The 19,984-nt window shown below is 35.4% G+C and overlaps 1 protein-coding gene across 10 annotated transcripts in view; it reads right to left on the reverse strand.

Moving 5' to 3' along the window:
* The window catches only part of UBE3A (ubiquitin protein ligase E3A), a 93,927-nt gene that overhangs the window by 59,507 nt on the left and 14,436 nt on the right, over positions 1 to 19,984 (reverse strand). For 2 of the 10 annotated variants that reach the window (XM_060617901.3, XM_060617897.3), the window contains exons 2-5: positions 17,163 to 17,226; positions 14,924 to 15,043; positions 13,236 to 13,448; positions 11,677 to 11,721 (exon numbers count right to left, since the gene is read on the reverse strand). The exons of 1 other annotated variant lie outside the window; for it this stretch is intronic. In XM_060617901.3, coding sequence (XP_060473884.1) covers positions 11,677 to 11,721; positions 13,236 to 13,387 — 197 coding nt within the window. In that variant the 5' untranslated portion in view covers positions 13,388 to 13,448; positions 14,924 to 15,043; positions 17,163 to 17,226. Of the gene's footprint in view, positions 1 to 11,676; positions 11,722 to 13,235; positions 13,449 to 14,923; positions 15,044 to 17,162; positions 17,227 to 19,984 lie in introns of those variants that run through there. 7 more of the 10 variants (XM_060617899.3, XM_060617903.3, XM_060617906.3 and 4 more) reach the window with 4 other exon arrangements.

Genomic DNA, 19,984 nt, shown 5'->3' on the forward strand with positions numbered 1-19,984 from the left:
GTAAATTATGAAACTTTAATAAAGGTCCTTCAATTTCTCTTCTGGTATTATCTACATAACAGTGTCAACCCTATCTTTTTCTAGTATTTAACCATAAAGGGAAATACCTGTCAGAATACTTCCCAGTTTCAGAAAAAGGAACCCTTGTGCACTGTTGGTAGGAATGAAAACTGTGTAGTCACTGTGGAAAACAGTAGGAGGTTCCTCAAAAAATTTAAAATAGATTACCATATTATCCAGTAATTCTACTACTGAGTATTTACCCAAAGAAGATGAGCACAGTAATTCAAAAAGGTAAATGCACTCTATGGTTACTGGAGTATTATTTACAATAGCAAAGATATGGAAAAAATCCAGGTGTCAATTGACAGATCAAAGGATAAAGGTGTGGTACATATATAATGGAATATTATTTAGCCATAAAAAAAAATGAAATCTTGCCATTTGCAGAAACATGGATATATCTGTAGGGCATAAGGCTAAGTGAAATAAGTCATTCAGAGAGAAACAAATACAATACAATTTCACTCATACACAAAATTTAAGAACCTCAACAAAGAAAAAAGAGACAAATAAACAAACAAAAAAACCAGACTCTTAACTAAGAGAACAAATTGATGGGGGCGAGGGGAGGATTAGTGAAATAGGTAAAGGGGATTAAGAGTATACTTATCATGATAAGCAATGAGTAATGCATAGAACTGTTGAATCACTTTACTGTAAAATATAAAACTATGTTAATTACACTGGAACTTAAAATGGAAAAATATGAGCATTTTTTTAAACAAAAAATACCTCCCAATTTCATAGGTTTTAACAGAAGCATAAAAAGAATATGCAAAGGCTCAATCTGGAGAGGAACACAGTTATCAGAACCTACAGGAGAGGATACTGAAAAAAGAATTATCTCTATTGACTAAATAGATTTTTTTCCAAATTTTTATTTAAATTCTAGTTGGTTAACATACAGTGCAATACTGGTTTCAGGAGAATTCAGTGATTCATCACTTACATAAATACCCAGTGCTCATCACAAGTGCCCTTCTCAATACCCATCACCCATCTAGCCCATCCCCCACCCACTTCCTTCCATCAACCCTAAGTTTGTTCTCTATTTTTAAGAGTCTCTCACGGTTTGTTTCCCTCTCTTCTCCCCCCCCATATGTTCGTTTTGTTTCTTAAATTCCACACGAGCAAAATCGTATGGTATTTGTCGATGAAAGAGATTTGTATCTTTAGAATGTACTTCCAGATGTTATTTAATCCATAAATGCTGTTATACACGTTAAATATATCTAAGTTGGAAGTTACACAGAATTATTTTTCCCATTCCATACAGAAAATAAAACCATCCAAGCTAGATCTCAATTTCTGACTTCTGGTTCCACATGTAAAGAGCTAGAAAGCTGCTACTCCAATCAAACAACAGGTAAAAATCTGAACAGACAAAAAATTAACAACTCTTCTTCGGTTATTGGAAGAGGAATGAATACAGGGCAAATTGCTGCCCCAAAGACTGGAGAGAGAGAGGCAAATACACGCAGCCATGGTTTACTGAAGCAGAGAACAGGAAACCATCAGCAGAATCTGTGATGTGAGAGGAAAACCTAAACTGCAATTGACAAATTCCTGGAGGCTCACCACAGAAAAGTCTAATAGTTAAAAACTCCCAAAGGGACCTAGCCACAGCAGAGCCCCCACAATTTTGTGATATTTACCTCAAAAAACTCAACCAGGCTCTCACAGCAAATGCTGGAGAAAAATCCCCTCATGCTTCTAGCAGGGGAGGAAAAAGGAAACATTTGAGATAGATCAGAGAATTTATAACAAGACCTATCCTCAGGGGACACTAGTTATCCAGAGCCTAATCTGCCAGGTATTATCAGAGCCTAAGTGGCCTGTGTACAGGAAATATCCAACTCCAGCCCACTCTAGTCATCCTGTTCCACTTAAGAGGGGAGGAAAAAAAAAAAATGAAAGTTCACAATCCAGAGGCATAGCCAGGCTCACTAGAAGACTAAGACGTAAACAAAAGACTACAGAACACTTCCCTTCCTCCTACACCACAATACCATATTATTAAGGCCTATTTATAGCAATTCCTTTTACCTGGGAAATCACATCCAGCTATCTAGAAATATTACAAGGCATACTAAAGGCAATAAAACACTGTCTGAAAAGACAGCAAACACAAGAACTAAATACAGCAGGGATGTTGGAATTAACATACCAGAAATTTAAACTATGATTAATATCCTAAGGACTCTAATGGATAAAGTGGACAGCACAAAAGAACAGCAGAGCTATGTAAGCAGAGAAAAACCAAAGACTCAAAAAAGAAAAACCAGAGTTCAAAAACACTGTAACAGAAATGAAAACTATTTTTGATGAGCTTAATAATGAATTGGAAACAACTGAAGAAAGAAATCCTGAACTTGAAAATATACCAAAAGAAACAGAACTGAAAAGCAAAGAGAAGATTGGCAAAAACAATACGCAAGGACTTGTGGGACCTACAAAAAGTGTAACATACACAAAGTGGGAATATCAGAAGAAAGTGACAGAATCAGAACTGAAACAATAATGACTGAGAATGTCCCCAAATTAGTATCAGACATCAAACCACAGATCCAGGAAATTCAGAAAACACCAAAAAGGATAAATGGTAAAGCAAACAAAAAACACCCACCAAAAAAAAAAAAAAAAAAACAAACAACAAAAAAAAACCCACACCAAAACCAAAAAACTACACTTGGCATATCATTTTCAAACTACAAATAATCAAAGATAAAGAAAAAATTTTGAGAGGCGCCTGAGTGGCTCACTCGGCTAAGTGTCCAACTTCAGCTCAGGTCATGATCTCACAGTTTGTGGATTCCATCCCCATGTCAGGCTCTGTGCTGACAGCTCGGAACCTGGAGCCTGCTTTGGATTCTGTGCCTCCCACTCTCTCTCTCTTCCCCTCTTCCACTCACACTGTCTCTCTCTAAAAAATAAACATTAAAAAATTAATTAAAAAAAAAAAACAACAATTTTGAAAGAAGCCAAGAGGAAAACAACTACAGAAGAATAAAGATAAAAATTACACCTGACTTCTCAGAAACGATGCAAGCAAGAGAGTGGAATGAAAGAGTGTCAAAGAAAAAAAACCCCACCAACCTAAGAATTCTATACCTTGAGAAATCATTCTTCGAAAGTAGAAAAGAAACAGACTCTCAAGCAAAAAAAAAAAAGGGGGGGGGGGGAATCTGTTGTCAGTACATTTGCCTTGCAAGAAATTATTAAGAGAACTTGTTTAGACAGAAAGGAAATGATATAGATCAGAAACTCATTATCTATATAAGGAAAGACTACTACCAAAGGAATAAGTGGAAATAAAATAACTTATTTTTCTTAACCTTAATTGATATAACAGTTTGTTCAAAATAATAATGCCAACAATTTATTCAGTTATGAATATTTATGTGTGTAAAATTTTAAATACATGTTTATATATGTGAAATAAATGACAGCAATGATAAAAGGACAGAAGCAAGGAATATTATAAGGTACTCCCATTCCCTGTGACATGTATAGTGTTACTTGAAAGTAGACTAGGTTAAGATATAAATGTATACTGCAGACTCTAAGACAACCCCAAAAAGAAAAGTTAAATGAAAAGTAACTAACTGATCTACTTGCAAGTGAGAGAAAATGGAACATTATACAATGCTCAAGTAAAACCACAAAAGGAATAAAGAGGATAGAAGACAAAAACAGGAAAAAAAGAGCAAGAGCAACAAATAGACAACAGTAACAAAAATGTTAGGTACTAATCCAACTAAATCAATAATCACTTTCAACATTAGTGTTCTAAATGCATCAACTGAAAGACACAGATTGCCAGACTGGATAAAAAAAATAACATCCAGGGACGCCTTGGTGGTTCAGTCAGTTAAGCATCCAACTTCGGCTCAGCTCATGATCTCAGTCCTAGGTTCAAGCCCTGCGTTCGGCTCTGTGCTGACAGCTCAGAGCCTGGAGCCTGTTTCAGATTCTGTGTCTCCCTCTCTCTGCCCCTCCCCTGCTTGCACTCAGTCTCTCTCTCAAAAATAAACATTAAAAAAAATAAATAAATAACATGCAACTATACATTGTCTACACTTCAAATATAAAGATACAGATTAAAAATTTAAAAAGGTACTGTGCTAACAATGAAAAGAAAGCTGGGCAGACAGGGAAGACTTCAAAAGCAAGGTGAGTCATCAGAATTAAAGAGGGGACACAACATAATGATAAACAGTTCAATTTTCCAAGAAGACATAACGATCCTTAACATCTGTGCACCTAACTAAAAGGCATCAAACTAAATAAGGCAAAAACGGATACAACTACAAGAAAAAATAGATAAATCCACCATCATAGCTGCAAACTTTCACACCCCTCTATCAGAACTGGACAGATCTAGCAGGCAGATAATCAGTAGAGACATAGTTGAACTCAACAGCACCATCAATCAATTAGATATAATTGACATCTCTGGACTACCTCATCCAACAACAGCAGATTACACATTTTTCTCAAGCTCACACAGAAAATTCGTCAAGATATATCACATTCTGGGCCATATGATATACCTTAACAAATTTAAAATAACAGAAATCATACAATGTCTACTCTTACACTACAATAGAATTAAGCCAAAATCAGTAACAGAACAATAACTGGAAAATCTCAAAATACAAGGATATTAAACAAGTCAACAAAGAAATCCCAACAGAAACCAAAAATTCTTTTCAACTAAATAAAAATGAAAACACAATTTATCAAAATTGTGGAATGGAATGCAGTGAAAATAGTGCTTAGAGAGCACTAATTATTAGAGCACTAATTTATTAACACTGCATGCATGTATTACAAAAATAAGAAAGAACTAAAGTTAATCATTTATATTCCCAGCTTAATAAACTAAAAAAGAGCAAATTAAATCCAAAGTAAGCAAAAGAAATAATATTGTAACAGAAATCTATGAAATTGAAAAATGGAAACCAATAGAGAAAAATCAACATCAAAAGTTCTCTGAAAAGATTAATGAAATCAATACTCCTCTAGCCAGGCTAACTAAGGAAAAAATAGAGGACATGAATTACTAGTATCACAAATGAAATAGGGGACATCACAACAGATCCCACAAACATTAAAAGGATAAAAGATATACTACGAATAACTCTATACCCACAAATTTGACAACCTAGATGTAACTGACCAATTCCTTACAAGACCCACTCTGCCAAAACTCACAAGAAATACACAACCTGATAGGCCTATATCTGATATGAAAACTGAATAAATAAGTAACCTTCCAAAACAGAAAGCACTAGAACCAAATGAATTCACTGATGAATTTTACCAAAAATTTAAGAAATTGTACCAGTTCTTCAGTCTCTATCAGAGGATACAAGCTGTAACTCCAGAGACTAATCTGATTAAAAGGCTCAGCTTTAAAAATAACAAAATCTTGCCACTTAAGACAATATTGATGGACCTGGAAGGTATTATGCTAAGCGAAGTAAGAGAAAGACAAATACCATATGATCTCACTTACAAGTGGAATCTAAAAAAAAAAACAACAAAAAACCAAAAACAAATGAACACGTTTAAAACAAACAAAAAGCAGAAAAAGATCCATAAATACAGAGAACTGGTGGCTGCCAGAGGGGTGGGTGAGAGGGGAAAAATGGGTGAAGAAGAATGAGAGGTACAGGCTTCACAGAATAAGTCACAGGGATGAAAGGTACAATATAAGGAATATAGTCAATAGTTCTGTAATAGTGTTGTATGGTGACATATGGCAGCTATGCTTCTGGTGAGCATGGCATAATGCAGAGTTGCTGAATCACTATGTTGTATACCTGAATCTAGTGTATCGCTATGCATCAACTATATATCAATAAATAAATAAAATGCAAATTCACGAAATTAAACTTTACATACCTATAGAAATAAATATTTTGGTTATTGTTTGTGTTTTAAGAAGGCTCACTTTTATTATCAAATGACAGAATGCATGTGGAGTACTGAGCACAGTGGTTTATCATATGCTAAGTGCTCAAGATGTCAGGTGCTACTACATAAATAAGTTCTCAAATATATATCAGTTATTTCCACATAAACTGATCCCAGAAAATTCTTCCAACACTTCTGCAAGGGAATTAAAAAGGCAGAAATAAACATTTTGCATTAACTTCAGAATTTCACTCTTTCATATATTATTTACTTATTACCTCTTGCAGGCCAGGCACTCTATCATTAGGCTTCCATACTAGTATTAAATGAGTCAGACAACAATGAAATCAATTAAGTCAAATGACATTAAATCCCAAGATGACAAATGTAACAGGGTAAAGGTAACAGAAAACAAAGAACATGACAATTCTTTGTTGAAGTTGGTCAAGGAAGGCCCCTCTGATAAGACATCATTTGAGCAGAGATCTCTGGGGCAAGTGAAAGGAAGCCATGGGGATATCATAGAGAAGGGTCGCAAACAACAGGCACAAGTCTTTTTTCTTTTTTTAATTTTTTTTTAACGTTTTATTTATTTTTGAGACAGGGAGAGACAGAGCATGAACAGGGGAGGGTCAGAGAGAGGAAGACACAGAATCTGAAACAGGCTCCAGGCTCTGAGCTGTCAGCACAGAGCCTGATGCGGGGCTTGAACTCATGGAGCGCGAGATCATGACCTGAGCTGAAGTCGGCCGCTTAACCGACTGAGCCACCCAGGCGCCCCAACAGGCACAAGTCTCAAGAACAACAAAACATTAAAGGCAAAATCATAAAGCCAGTGTATATAAAGATAAACAAGAGAGATGGAAAGGCCACACAAAGTGAAAGCTTGTACAGGGCTTGAAGATCTTCAGATTTTACTCTGAGACATATAGGAAGCCCCTGAAAAGTTTTGAGCATAAATAACGTGGTTTAACTTCAATTTAAAACAGATCACTCTGGCTGCTACCCAGAAAATACAATGAAAGGGGCAAGGATGGAAGCAGCAAGACTACCAGGGAAACAATTTCATTCTTCTGGCACAAGATATTGGCTTTAAATCAGCATGATAAGGTGGAAATGGTGTAAATAAAGTGGTACAATTAAGAGATTTTCAAGATGGAGGCAACATGATTTGCTGATAACTTGAGTAAGACAAAGATAAATTAAAGATGCTTCCAAAGTTTTCGATAAGCTGGAAGAAAAAAAAAGACTTCCTACTAATTGAGGTAGCAAAAAGATTACAAGAAAAGTAGTTTTGAGAGGATGAAAATCAAGACCTACCTTGGACTTGTTAAGTTTGAGAATCAGACATTCAATTATTGGATATATGAGTTTATAATTCAGAGGGTAAGTCAGAGTTAGAGATGAAAATATGAGCTCTTACCTGGAGAGAAAAAATAATGATGGCCTGAGACCTGGGTCCTACCAACATTTACAGAAAACTAAGTATTTATTTCAATTACGGAACCATAAATCAGTTGATATGTTTACCCTTGTTCCATTTTCTTAGTCATACACTGATACGCGCAGCCTAAGCACTGAAGATAGGGTTGGAGAGTAACTACCAAAGGATGAGAATTCTGAAGTTGCTAGAAATTGCTTTGTAATCATTAGAAAAAATTAGAGTCTAAATTAATATGTACAAAAATATTCCACTATGTGGTATATATGAATTTTTTAAAAACACAGGGCAACTATTCATACAATTGGATAAAAAGATCTGGGTTATTGTGTTAGTTCTATTTCTAGGCTAAACTATAGCATGGCATGCAACTGTTAAAGATTTTTACTGTTTTTCTGCAACCTAGGGAATAGGCAACACTAGGTATATTCTTTAATTTTATAATTACCATTTAGAATGCACCCAAGATGTTCCGTAAAGGATGCCAAATGTAAATGTGTCTCCAATTGCCCCCCAAAAAATCATTCTTCAAGATGTTGCCATTATTCAAAGATCCTAGGATAATTCTTAGGTAAAACCAACAATCCTTCATTATCTATTTTGTACATCAAAACTCATACAATTTTGGTAGAATAAACTGGACCTACTCACTTTACTAAACCACTGTCTGGTTATAGCTTCCACAGGTATAGTAATTTATGAAATGGGGATGGACACGAAGACAGAGCTGTATTACAACGATTATATCTGGAAGCTTAGACGCCGTTATCAAGACATCATGTTAGGTCTAATTCCCAGCTATTCTACCTTAATATGATCAAGTTAAACAGTACGGCAGCTTGCTGAACTCAACCAGAACTGAGTACCAGAGTTTCATCTGGAATCTTGTGACACATATCTTACCATGTTTCACATTCTTGCTATCCTTCATTTTTACTACAAAATGCCAAGCTTCATCTACTGTTTTCTATTCTTTACTATTGATTCATCCCATTAATCTACTCTACTAAGATCTCTAGAAAAATATTTATAATACAGGTTGTCCCTACTCTTCAACTGCTTTATATAATGGTTCCTCAACCTCTTAGCTTTCACTAAAGCCTGGTTTTACCCCAAAAGGCACTGCTTATCTTGCATCCCTTTTATGTGAGGATTCCATAAACAACTAAAACCCGTAAATCCACTATTATTCTTCTAATTCCTTGTATTTAAAACAATGTCCATCAAAACAAAATAAACACAACACAAATACAACTTACATTTGAAAATCATATTATCTACCTGAATACGTTTCCTCTGGTAAATTATACCCATATACTAAAGGCTCTATTTTGCCCCCATTTATATCACTGGCATGCTGACTTCAATGTCTGTGTTCATGATCTACCCCAACACTTTAGCCCCCTCTTACCCAAAATACTTACTTGACTTTCTTCAGAAACCTTCACCTCCTCTCTATGTCAATCACTACTGTAGGCATATTAAATATCCAACCCCTGATCATTATCATCTATCCTTATAAAAATTTCACTTACACTAAACTATCTCTCTGACCTATCAAGGCTTTTTATAACCAGCCTAACACCTGTCTGGCACCACAATATATCCAATCATGGCCATCACCAAAGACTTACACATTCAACTTACTTCAGTGTTAACAACCTATGCACATGCCACTAGTAATTCTGTCCCATCTGTTCTGCTAATACCCAATCTTGAAATACCATGCCTCTTTTCTGGCTATTAAAGAAATTCTTTAAACTCCAAGTATATGTTCCCTAACCTCAACTAACCACTCAGTAGCATGAGACTCAATAATATTTGGTCTACTTCTTCATCCATTCTCCCCAGACACTTTCCAAATTTGCACAGTCTTCTCAAATTCCCTAATCAAACTCTGTGTTCCACAAAAACCTATTAAAACATGTTTCTTAGAAAGTTTCATGCTCACAAAACTAGAATAAAAAAAATAACTGCATTAGGATGGCAATTATCAAAAACAGATAGTTACAAGTGTTGATGAGATTATTAAAAAAAAGTATAGAGGTTCCTCAAAAAATTAAAGAATTAGCATATGATCCAACAAGCCTACTTCTGGGAATATGCCCAAAGAATTGAAAGCAGGGTCTCAAAGAGATATCTGTGTTGTCCTAAACATGTCATGAAAGTAATCCAAGTGTCCATTAATGGGTGAAAGGATAAACAAAATGTTATATACATATAGCAGAATATTATTCAGCCTTAAAAAGGAAGACAATTCTGACAAATGCCACAACAGGATGAAGATTGAGAACATTACGCTAAGTGAAATAAGCCATCACAAAAAGACAAATATAAATAATTCCACTTATATGAAACAGAGTAGTCAAAATAGAAAGTAGAATGATGGTTGCCAGGAGGTGGGGAGAAGGAGAAATTGGGAGTTATTGTTTAAAGGATATAGTTTCAGCATTGCAAGATGCACAGAGTTGTGGAGAATCTACACAACAATATTAATGTACTTAAATACCACTGAATTGCACTTAAAAAATAATGTTACCTGTATTTTATCACAAAAAAAAAAAGGATGAAAAACGTTACATGGACACATAAATTTGAGAAATACATTTTACAATCCCTTCTTGGAGATTCACAATGTACATCAGCACTTTAAAGTATTCCACTATTTTCAGTAAAGAAACCTGTTTAATTCTGTAGTTCCCAAATTTATTCAACAATTGAACCTCCTTTTCAAGAAGTGTCTACTAACATCTCAAAGGAGAAATAAACAGTGGTGTAGCAGACCTATACAAATTTACTGAGAAAATACTCCAAGTAAAAATGACCTTTGACTGGGGCACCTTGGTGGCTCAGTCAGTTAAGCATCTGACTCTTGATTCTGGCTCAGGTCAGGATCTCACGGTTCATGGGATTGAGCCCATGTCAGGCTCTGTGCTGTCAGTGGACTCCAATTGGGATTCTCTCTCCCTCTCTCTCTGCCCCTCCCTCTCAAAATAAATAAACTTAAAAAAAAAAAAGACCTTGACTTCCCCTATTCTCATCTGCAAACACATTTAACATTACATAACCATCTTTATATCCTTCTTCTAGTTTAAGATAGGGGTCTCTGCTCTTATTCCAAAGCAATCCCTATACCTATATACTTCATTTCAACCCTTACTATCTCAAAAACCTTGCTTCAATAATTACCACCTTCCTGTTACCTTACCTTAAACTTCTTAAATTCTTACAACTAGTCACTGAGGTCTTAACTATTTCACTTTCTAAATACTTTTCTTAAATCCAGAGAACGTTATCTTGAATTCCTATTCACTGCCCTTCTTAGGGCTGTCACTGACTGAACTGCTGAAGCCCTGGTCACCTGCCACCACAGACTTCAATTCTGTTTCTCTGCTGCCAAAACTATTAAAAACCTGTCTAACAAGGTTACTACCTCTTCCTCAGCAAATTCTTTATTGACTCCCAGATACAGGCCAAGGCCCTTCACATATGCACATGCCACATATGAGAGACAGGCCAAGGCCCTTCACATAGCTGGCAAGGCCCTTTCTATCAAGTGTTATTTTTCACTTTCCTACTTATGATCTAAAAATCCTCAAATGCCTACTGTTTCCTACACTCACTATGCAGCTTTATAACTTTACCCATGCTTCTGCCTAGAACAATGCTGACTATGCTTCTGGCTACCTAAGTTCCAGTTACACTTCAAGATTTAATTTCACCTTCCCTGGCCACCCCTATTTCCCTGCCACCTGGTTTAGGTTCCTTTTGAATACCTAGGTAACACAGTATTCCTTAATGTTCCTGTTGCATCCTCAGTATAACTCTACCAAAAAGATGATTTGCTTCTATGTCTTTCTACTAGGTACACTGTAAAATTATCTGGGTTAGGGACTAATTATTATGCATCCAGCATCACCAGCTGCTTTATACATAGTGAGTATTTAATAAGTGATTGTTAACCTGACTCTTTCCCCTCTCTATTTCTCCACAACTTCTAGGTGACCAAAAAGACATTACAATACAGGAGTATACAATTATCCACTTAAAAGTAGAAATCTAGTACCATGTTACCAAAGTTTAGAGGTATTTATTTGGTAGGAAAAATAGTAGGCACAGTCCTCTCTCCCAATTTATTTTTTAATGTATTAGTCTCTTATAACTGGAAATTATTGTCAAATAACATGACACCTTTAAAGCAATCTAGGTTAACTTAAAAAACACCACAGTCTCAACCAAGTTACACTTACATTCGGCTAGCTTCGATGTTGTCAGACTGAGGTTCTCCTGGCGATCTGTAAAATGCAATTGAGGAAAGTTAAGCAGAATATTCCATATTCCAAAAAGGGCAGACATGTTATTTTAGAAGACAAATTTGAAAACAAGATTTAATTGTTAACAGTTTTAAAAGTAACTAAAGATTTCAACAGAAGAAAAAAGCGATCAAGTCAGACTGCCATTCAACACATTTATTATAAAAGCTGGACTAATAAAAAAGTCAGCACATTGTTTTTAAGGAAAACTGTAAACACTATATTTAGATACCAACATACAAAGCAGTATAATAAAACATAATTATTCACAAAGTCAATATTTATAATAAAAACATACAACTACGAAACTTTCTACAGCCAACTACCAGTTATCCATAATATCAAAAGTATTCACTGGTATTCACAGTCCCAAACTATATTTAGATCAGGGGTCAGCAAACTATTTCCTCGGACAACAAACTAAGGCCTGGGCCAGGCGCCTATTGTTGTACAATTTTATTGGAATACAGCCACACTCATTCATTTACATATTGTCTATGGCTGCTTTCAAAACACTACAAGAGCAGAGCTGAGAAACTCTGATAAGGATATATAGCCCACAAAGCCTAAGTATTTATTATCTGGCCCATTAAGAAAAAGTTTGCCAACTTCTGCTCTAGATAATTTAAATTTAAATCTAATAGCCTTGGGAATTTTGAGACACTTTAAGTCAGATTTACCATTCTAATCATGATTATCTTGGTTTAACAATGAAATTAACTTTCCCTGAAAATACACTGGCAAGATGCACTACGTATCAAAAGTGTACCAACTGGGGATATTAAAATTTTACTACCGATAATTGTGAACTGACTTCAGTTATAAATAGTTGCCAGTTACACCAAAAAGTATTTTATTTTCATTTTGAGATAGGAATCAATTTTGCCTATTCCCACCATGCTGTTAAAAAAATAAATTCCTGTGATCCTATTCAGTTTCATCAACACTATTGGTCAGTGTATACTAAGGTAAATCAACATAATATTGATTTCTAACATTCAAATTCTCAAGATTTTTAGAGATCAAAAGCTAAATATCTAAAATGACATTATAAGGACTTGATTTGTGAATTTATCACTGACTTGAAATTTCTAATTCTGAACTTTAACAAAAGAATCTTAAATTCAGAGCCACCAGCAAAATAAAAAAAGAAAAGAAAGAAAAAGAAAAAAACAACAAAAATAAACAGTTTTCCACATTTCTTAGCTTTTAAAAATCTCACTTCTTTACCAGACTTTCAAAATTACCCCTCACTGTAGTTCATTCAGAGTCCAAGGACAAGAATGCCAAAAAAAAAAACAAAAAAAAAAAAAACAAAAAAAACTCCAGCAGCTCAAATATTTTAGCTCCTCTTTGCAGTATATTTACATTTTCAATTTTGCACAAAGTTATATTAGAACTAAAAATTGGGGCATGCTGGAGGTGGCAGTGACTTGGCACTGACACAAATGCAAAAATTTCACTCCACCCTCTCCCCCAGGGAGCAAGCAAATCACCTTTGTGACACACCTGGTCTCCACCAGCCTTGTGGGTAAGTACCCCAAGATTGCTTCCAAACTTGTTTGTATGTCTCAGACAGAAGAGCTAAAAACTGATGATAACCCCATGTACCAGCTGACTCATTTTTGAAAGTGCGACCCTCCAGCATCAGATGTCATACTGTAAGGAGGCAGAGCAGGCTTGCAAAACAAAAAATAAACCTGCTGGCACTAAGGGAAGAGAGGCAGATTAGAAGCTTTCAAACACGTAGGCGGCAAAACTTTCAAAATTAACAGGGAAAGAGAAAGAGAGAGGGAAAAAAATGAGGACACAATGACAGGAAAATTAAAATACTACTGCAGAAAGGTAAGACACAAGCAAGAAGGAAAACAAATTCGAGTCTTAGAAGCACAATATATAACTGCTGCAAAGTTTTGAGAAATGAGATAGACGTTAAATACATCATCAAATGGTAACTACACTCTGTTTTCCAATCTCTGTTCCCTAAATAAGAGAATATGTAAACATTAGCATCAAACTGTCAGCAAATTATTATATAGTTAATACATATTCAAGTGAGCTACTAAAAACCATTTATAAGTCAAACCAAGCAATTTAAACCAATTCGGTCTAACAGGACAAAAGAATAAGAAAGGATTGAAAGAGTATTACCCAAAAACAGATCTATCCTCAGTCTCTTAAACATGGTTAGCCCAAATTGTTTTCTACTCAAAATGGAAATGGTTTTTTAATTAAGAGAAAAGTGAATATACACAGAACTAGCAAACGCTTTTCTTGCAATGAGTAATAACAGTATATGTTTGAATAGACTTCTAGTCATTCTGCTTATATTTCTGTAATATTCTAAATAATTTACCAAAAAAAGTCCTAAAATTATGATTCTGACTCTCAAACTATGAAATATCTAACATCTAGCATTAGTTTCCAAGCTTTACTTTGGCCACTAAAGCATTTTTATTCATTACTGTCAAGTTTTTGGAAGTAAGGATCTAGTACATGTTCAGGATATTATCAATGGGGAGAAAAAAGAAAAAGTACTGACTTAAGTTAACCTAGTTTGTCAGAATAACAAACCAGAAAAGACACTTTAAAATAAACAATAAGTAACATTAGAAAATAAAAAATAAATCTTGGAAGAGTCTCAATTTTAGGTCTTGATTTGGATCACAGAAAACTGATCACAAAATGCCTACTAATCTAGATAGTGCAGCATGAGCCAGAACATTCAAATGGAGGCTCACTTCCAATAATAATGGGTGCAGCTTGTCCAGCCAGCAAGCCACTCCTTTTACCTCCACGATAACTATCTAGGAGAGAAAATTATACCAGTTTTATTGAAGTTGTAAAAATTTCTAGTATTTTAGTTAAAACTCTTACCACATAAAAGGCACATCTTAAAATGCACACTGAGAATTTTTTTTATAGTTTTTATAATGTTCAAACAGGTTTATTTAAAAACATGAAATTTTTGAGAAATACTTTCTTGTTTACTTATAGATAGATCTGGGGTCGGGAGAAGCATAAAATATTTTAGGAAGGATATTTAAATGGAGAAGCACATTACCACTTAAGCTCTACTATTTGCACTATTCCTGCCAACTATAATTTTCTTCATTTCTTACAAAACATATTTTACTTTATAATAACAGCCTTTTAAAGGCTGTAAAATAACATTCAAAATTACCTTTTACAAGCTGTGGCCATTCGGTGACATCAGGGTGATCACAGCTTTGAGTCACTGATTAAAAACAGGTAGTCACACCAGTCTAGCTGCTAACTTGATCTGAGCGTAGGTTTAATAACTCTAATAAATTAAACAAATCTTTAGTTAGAACACTTAATATAAATCCAATTCACCGTTCAAAAACTTATCTTCAAAGCTTCAAATCAGGTGTCAATTCAACATTCATCAGAAGAGTAATTATTATAGAAATGTTTTTAAGGACTATTTTCCAGATTTTCTTTCCTTAAATGATCTCTTCACTTGATAAAGTGTGGTGATAATCTCTTGTATTTTTACAGAGTGTTACAGTTTACACAGCACTTTGGTCAACAGTGTCTTGTTTGAGACTTCAGGACAACTTCAGCTCTACCTAATCAGGGCAGATACTATAATAAGAATTTAAGGAAAAAACAAAAACCAAAACAAATTAAGCAGACTTAGAGTGATTAATTGACTTGCCCAAGATTTTAGAATTAGTGTTGAAGCTAGGATTAAAACTCAGATCTACTGACTTCCTATCCAGGGTTAGAATTTTTTGGTTTGATTTAGTTTTTACTATACAGAGTTTCCTAACTTCAGTATACGCAAAGATTCAGAATATGGATTGAGATCCCACTATTATGGCAACTGTTTAAATCAGACTAACAGTCATAGAGTTTTCCAGGTAGTCAAATGCTTAATGGTCACACACACACACACACACACCCAAAGTCTAGTCCTACTTACTCTACATTAAGTAGGGTAATCTAACAGCCCAAACCCCTTGGGTACTCCATGAAAAAGCGTTCTATTCTTTCTCAGCCATAAATCCACTAATATTCAATTCCATAAAAGAGACTGGCAAGATACAAAAACATGTTCTCCTCCCTCAACCTAGTATCTTTTGATCCCCTTACTTGGCTTTAGCACAACTTTCTTGATTGTCATGGTTCAAATTTATCAGGCATCCTAATCCTATATAGTTCTGGCAAAGACATACATCTGAAATATCCCCGTATTGAGAACTCATTTTGTGCAACTAGTTTTTCCTCTGTTTGATTTCCCTACCAAACTGTATATCCAGGCCAAATCCAAAAAGTGAACTAAGGAAAAATGAGAAAATTAAGAGGGAGGAAAAAATACCCTTGATAGTTGACACCTCTCCAAAGTAGCAACAAACAACCACAGAAGGTGGTTACCAGCATGGACCCAGAACCCAATATAAAATAGTAAGGCATCTGAGAATACCAAGAGAAGAGTTGAAATATCAATCTTGAGTCCATACCTCTACAGCAGCCTATGAACTTGGGCTTCAAATTCAGATAAGGGTGAGGGTTGGCCTTAGTATATACAAGTAACTTTAGGGAACTCCAAATATATGGGACTTATATGCCCTGGACAAAACAATCCAATTTTCCAGATTTCCCTATCATAGCTACCTGTCTCCTTATGAGAGCCTAGAACATTCCTGAGTTTACATGAGAAAAAGGCAATGGCGTCCCTGAAATGAACAATGTTCCCTCTTGGGTTCCCTATGATTTCAGAACCCCCAAAGAAGTCTAACTTTCCAACCTGTAAACATAATATATGAGAAAGTTAAAATACCTCGAGTGATCAACTGAGGTAAATTAATTCATTAAAGAGCTATGTGTATTTTACTGAGCCAAGTTCTCTCTACTGGTGCGCTTTTATATGAGGTCCAGTGTTTAACAGAGCACAAATAGGGTCCAGAGCCAATCTAGATTCAAGTCCTTGTTTGGTCACTTACTAGATGGCAACTCTTGGGCAAGTTGTTTAACCATTCTGAGCCTCATTTCATTCATAGAGAGAAGTAAGACAATAGTAGTGTCTATTTCAGAGGGCTGTCCTGAGGATGCACAAACCAATATATATTAAACTGCTCAGAACAGTGCCTGGCACATAGTAAGAGCTTAACAAATGGAAGCTATTATTAACTCACAACTTAACAGCCAAACCTGTCCCCTTCAATCTTCTCATGCATAAGATTTCACTTTTCACAGCATACTAACCTCTTCTAATTTCTTTCAGAATCTCATTTCTGTCCCTTATAGTCTACCTGGTAGCATAGTGATTTACCACCTAGCACAATGCTTTAAAAATAGCAGGCACCCAAATTTGCTGAAAATGTTTGTCCTTATTCTAACTATGACATTAAGATATGCATGCATTTTGAATTCCAAAAAATAAAACAGAAACATACCATATTTCGCCAAACTTCTGAGGAGCTGGTGAATTGTAAAATCAGGTTCTTACAGATTTTTAACCTAAAATATAAAACACCTCACTCAATTCTTTTCACATAGACAACTGGATAAACTAAAAAAAAAAATCTTCCCCAAAATTCATTTTTTGTAATGTTTATGAATATCCAAAAACATACCAAGAGACAAGTGTCCCTAATGCTGTTGCCAGGCTGCATGCAAGGGTGGTTAGACAGGCCCTGTTGCCTGACTGCTTTCCTCTGGCAGAGCCATGTTTCCTATATTCATCCACAGAGCTTAGAGTCTGCCATTTCTTTACTCTTCCCTCCCTCCAAAAGGGCTGAAAATACATGGAAACTGTTTGACTGTATGCCTCTAATTCCTTCAGATACCTATAGCAATTTAGCTATAGGTAAATAAATGTACCTAACATAGCAGATGCTCATAATATGTAGCATCTTAACATATTATGAGCATCTGCTATGTTAGGTATATTTACAAGCATCCGTCCACTACCCTAGATTTGCAGCCTTGGGCAGGTTCTTTCATATCTGAGTCTCAGGCATCAGGTTGTTGTGAGTTTTAGAGAAAATGTTTTATAAGTATGTAGGACAATGCTACCTGGCACAAAAAAGGAGCTCAACACATGGCAGCAATGATTATTTCCTAAATCAAACATGTAACATGTCTATCAAAACTTAACTCATCAAAAAAAATAAAAAATACCTTGACCCATCAAAAACCAAATTCTGAGCTTAAAACATGTACCCAAATAATCACTGTAAATTCTTAACTCTTTTGCATTTCTCAGTGGAATAAGAACTGCAGTCTTTTAAATCATTTCCTTTGATCATATATGAAGAAACCAACTCCCAAAGATTAGGAAAACCACAGGAGGTCGGGGTGGGGCAGGCCAGGGTGACTCATTCAGTTAATCATCCAATGATTTTGGCTGAGGTCCTGATCTCACAGTTTGTGGGATCAAGGCCCACATCAGGCTCCTGGATACCAGTGCAGGGCCTTATTGGGATTCTCTCTACCTCTCTTTGCCCCTCCCCTGCTCACTTGTGCTCTCTCAAAATAAATACACTAAAAAACCACAAACAAAAACAAAAAAAACACCCACCCAGTGTTATAGGTTGATGGTAGAAAATGAATACACAGCATATATTTTTTAAATTAACCAAATTTTAAGATCTTAGAGAACCAAGTCTCAATGTATTCAAAATAGACTCCACTAGAGAAATCTGCAAAAAATGGGTATTTGACCTTTACTTTCAGACTGTGATTCGATGCATAAAGTGGGGGTGCATGAATCTGCATTTTTAATATACATTTCAGGTGATACACAGATCCAAATGTGAAATACCTTGCTTTAGAAGATTGGAACACATAATCATAGGAAAATATATCATCAAATCTAGAGTGATACAGGATAAGAGAAACTGTAAGCCCCAGAAATGTTAGGTAGTCTCTGTAAATTTAACCATTAGAACTCTAATACAAGACTTAGTGCCTTTATTTTATTTATATCTGTGTCCCTCTCCAGAAAGCCCAGTCTAATAATCTAAGAATAAAAATGTAATCTACCCTTTATCCATCTACATTCATCTGCCCCTCTAACATTTTCATTTACTCTTAAAATGGTCCATCTGTTAACTCTCACACTCTATATATGCACACCACATACATACATATGTCTATATATTATTACATTTGTTATGTCCTTCATCTCTTCAATAGCCTATTTCCTTCATTTCCTTCTAACCTAGGTCAAAACTTAATTTCACAGACTACCTTTTCTATCGTTTTTTTGTTGTGTTCCCTCAGCACTTCTTTGAACAATGGTTATGATGTCTTAAATTTATGGGTAAAGCTACTCGTCGAAACTCTTAAGCTTTGCAAATTTATAAATCTTACAACTGACCAAAGACTGTCCTCATCCATTCTGTTGTTAGAACAAAATGTTTAAATACTGCTTTCATCCCGTAATCTCCACATAATCCCCTCAACTCTATTAACCCCTGAGTACCAGTTCCTTATTTTCTTCCCTTTTAACTGCTGGAAAGACCTGAAAACCATTATTAATGATCTCAGCTGCTTACACACAAAACCGTCCACCTACTGACATTTTTCTTACAGAAGTCATCATCATTCCTGTGTATTCTAAATCCTGTGGCCTCTAATCCTATTTTATTTCTGCAGCACTTCACACCAGTACTCACCTTCCCTGGCTTCCATAATGCTGTACCCACCTATATATTCTTCTACCTGTGACAGCAACTAGGTCTTCTTCTAGTTCATCTTCCTACCCCTCATTCTTGGCCACTCAAGTTTCTTGCACTAGCCCCTTTTCTTAACCTAAATTAATTCTCTGTGCAATGCCATCCATTTCTATAGCACCCCTATACTTTGGACCCAACTCTATATCTTTAAGTCTCTATCTCTCAAGTTGTAATAAGCCTGCTACTCTCAATTACCACTGATACACATGCACGCCTGAAGTATCATTAGCATATAATCAAACTCCATTATTTCCCAAAAAATCACTCCAACATGCCTAATCCTGCTGTCCTTCTAGACACAGAATGAAAAAATTGCTGCCACTCTTTATTTTCTTCCTCTCATTTTTATTTAGCATAACCACGGTGTGGGTTGAAACTTGTTAACGTTCAAATTCGTATTCATTCAAAAAATGTCTGCTAGCTGAAACTAATACAATGTTATACATCAATTACATCTCAATAAAAAAAGTGTATTAGAGTCTGAGTGCACATCAAGTGGATAAAGACACAGTGGTAAAGAAACTAGACATAATCTC

Source organism: Panthera onca, chromosome B3 (assembly GCF_046562875.1).
Source record: "Panthera onca isolate mPanOnc1 chromosome B3, mPanOnc1 haplotype 2, whole genome shotgun sequence".
In the NCBI taxonomy this organism is placed as follows: Eukaryota; Metazoa; Chordata; class Mammalia; order Carnivora; family Felidae; genus Panthera; species Panthera onca.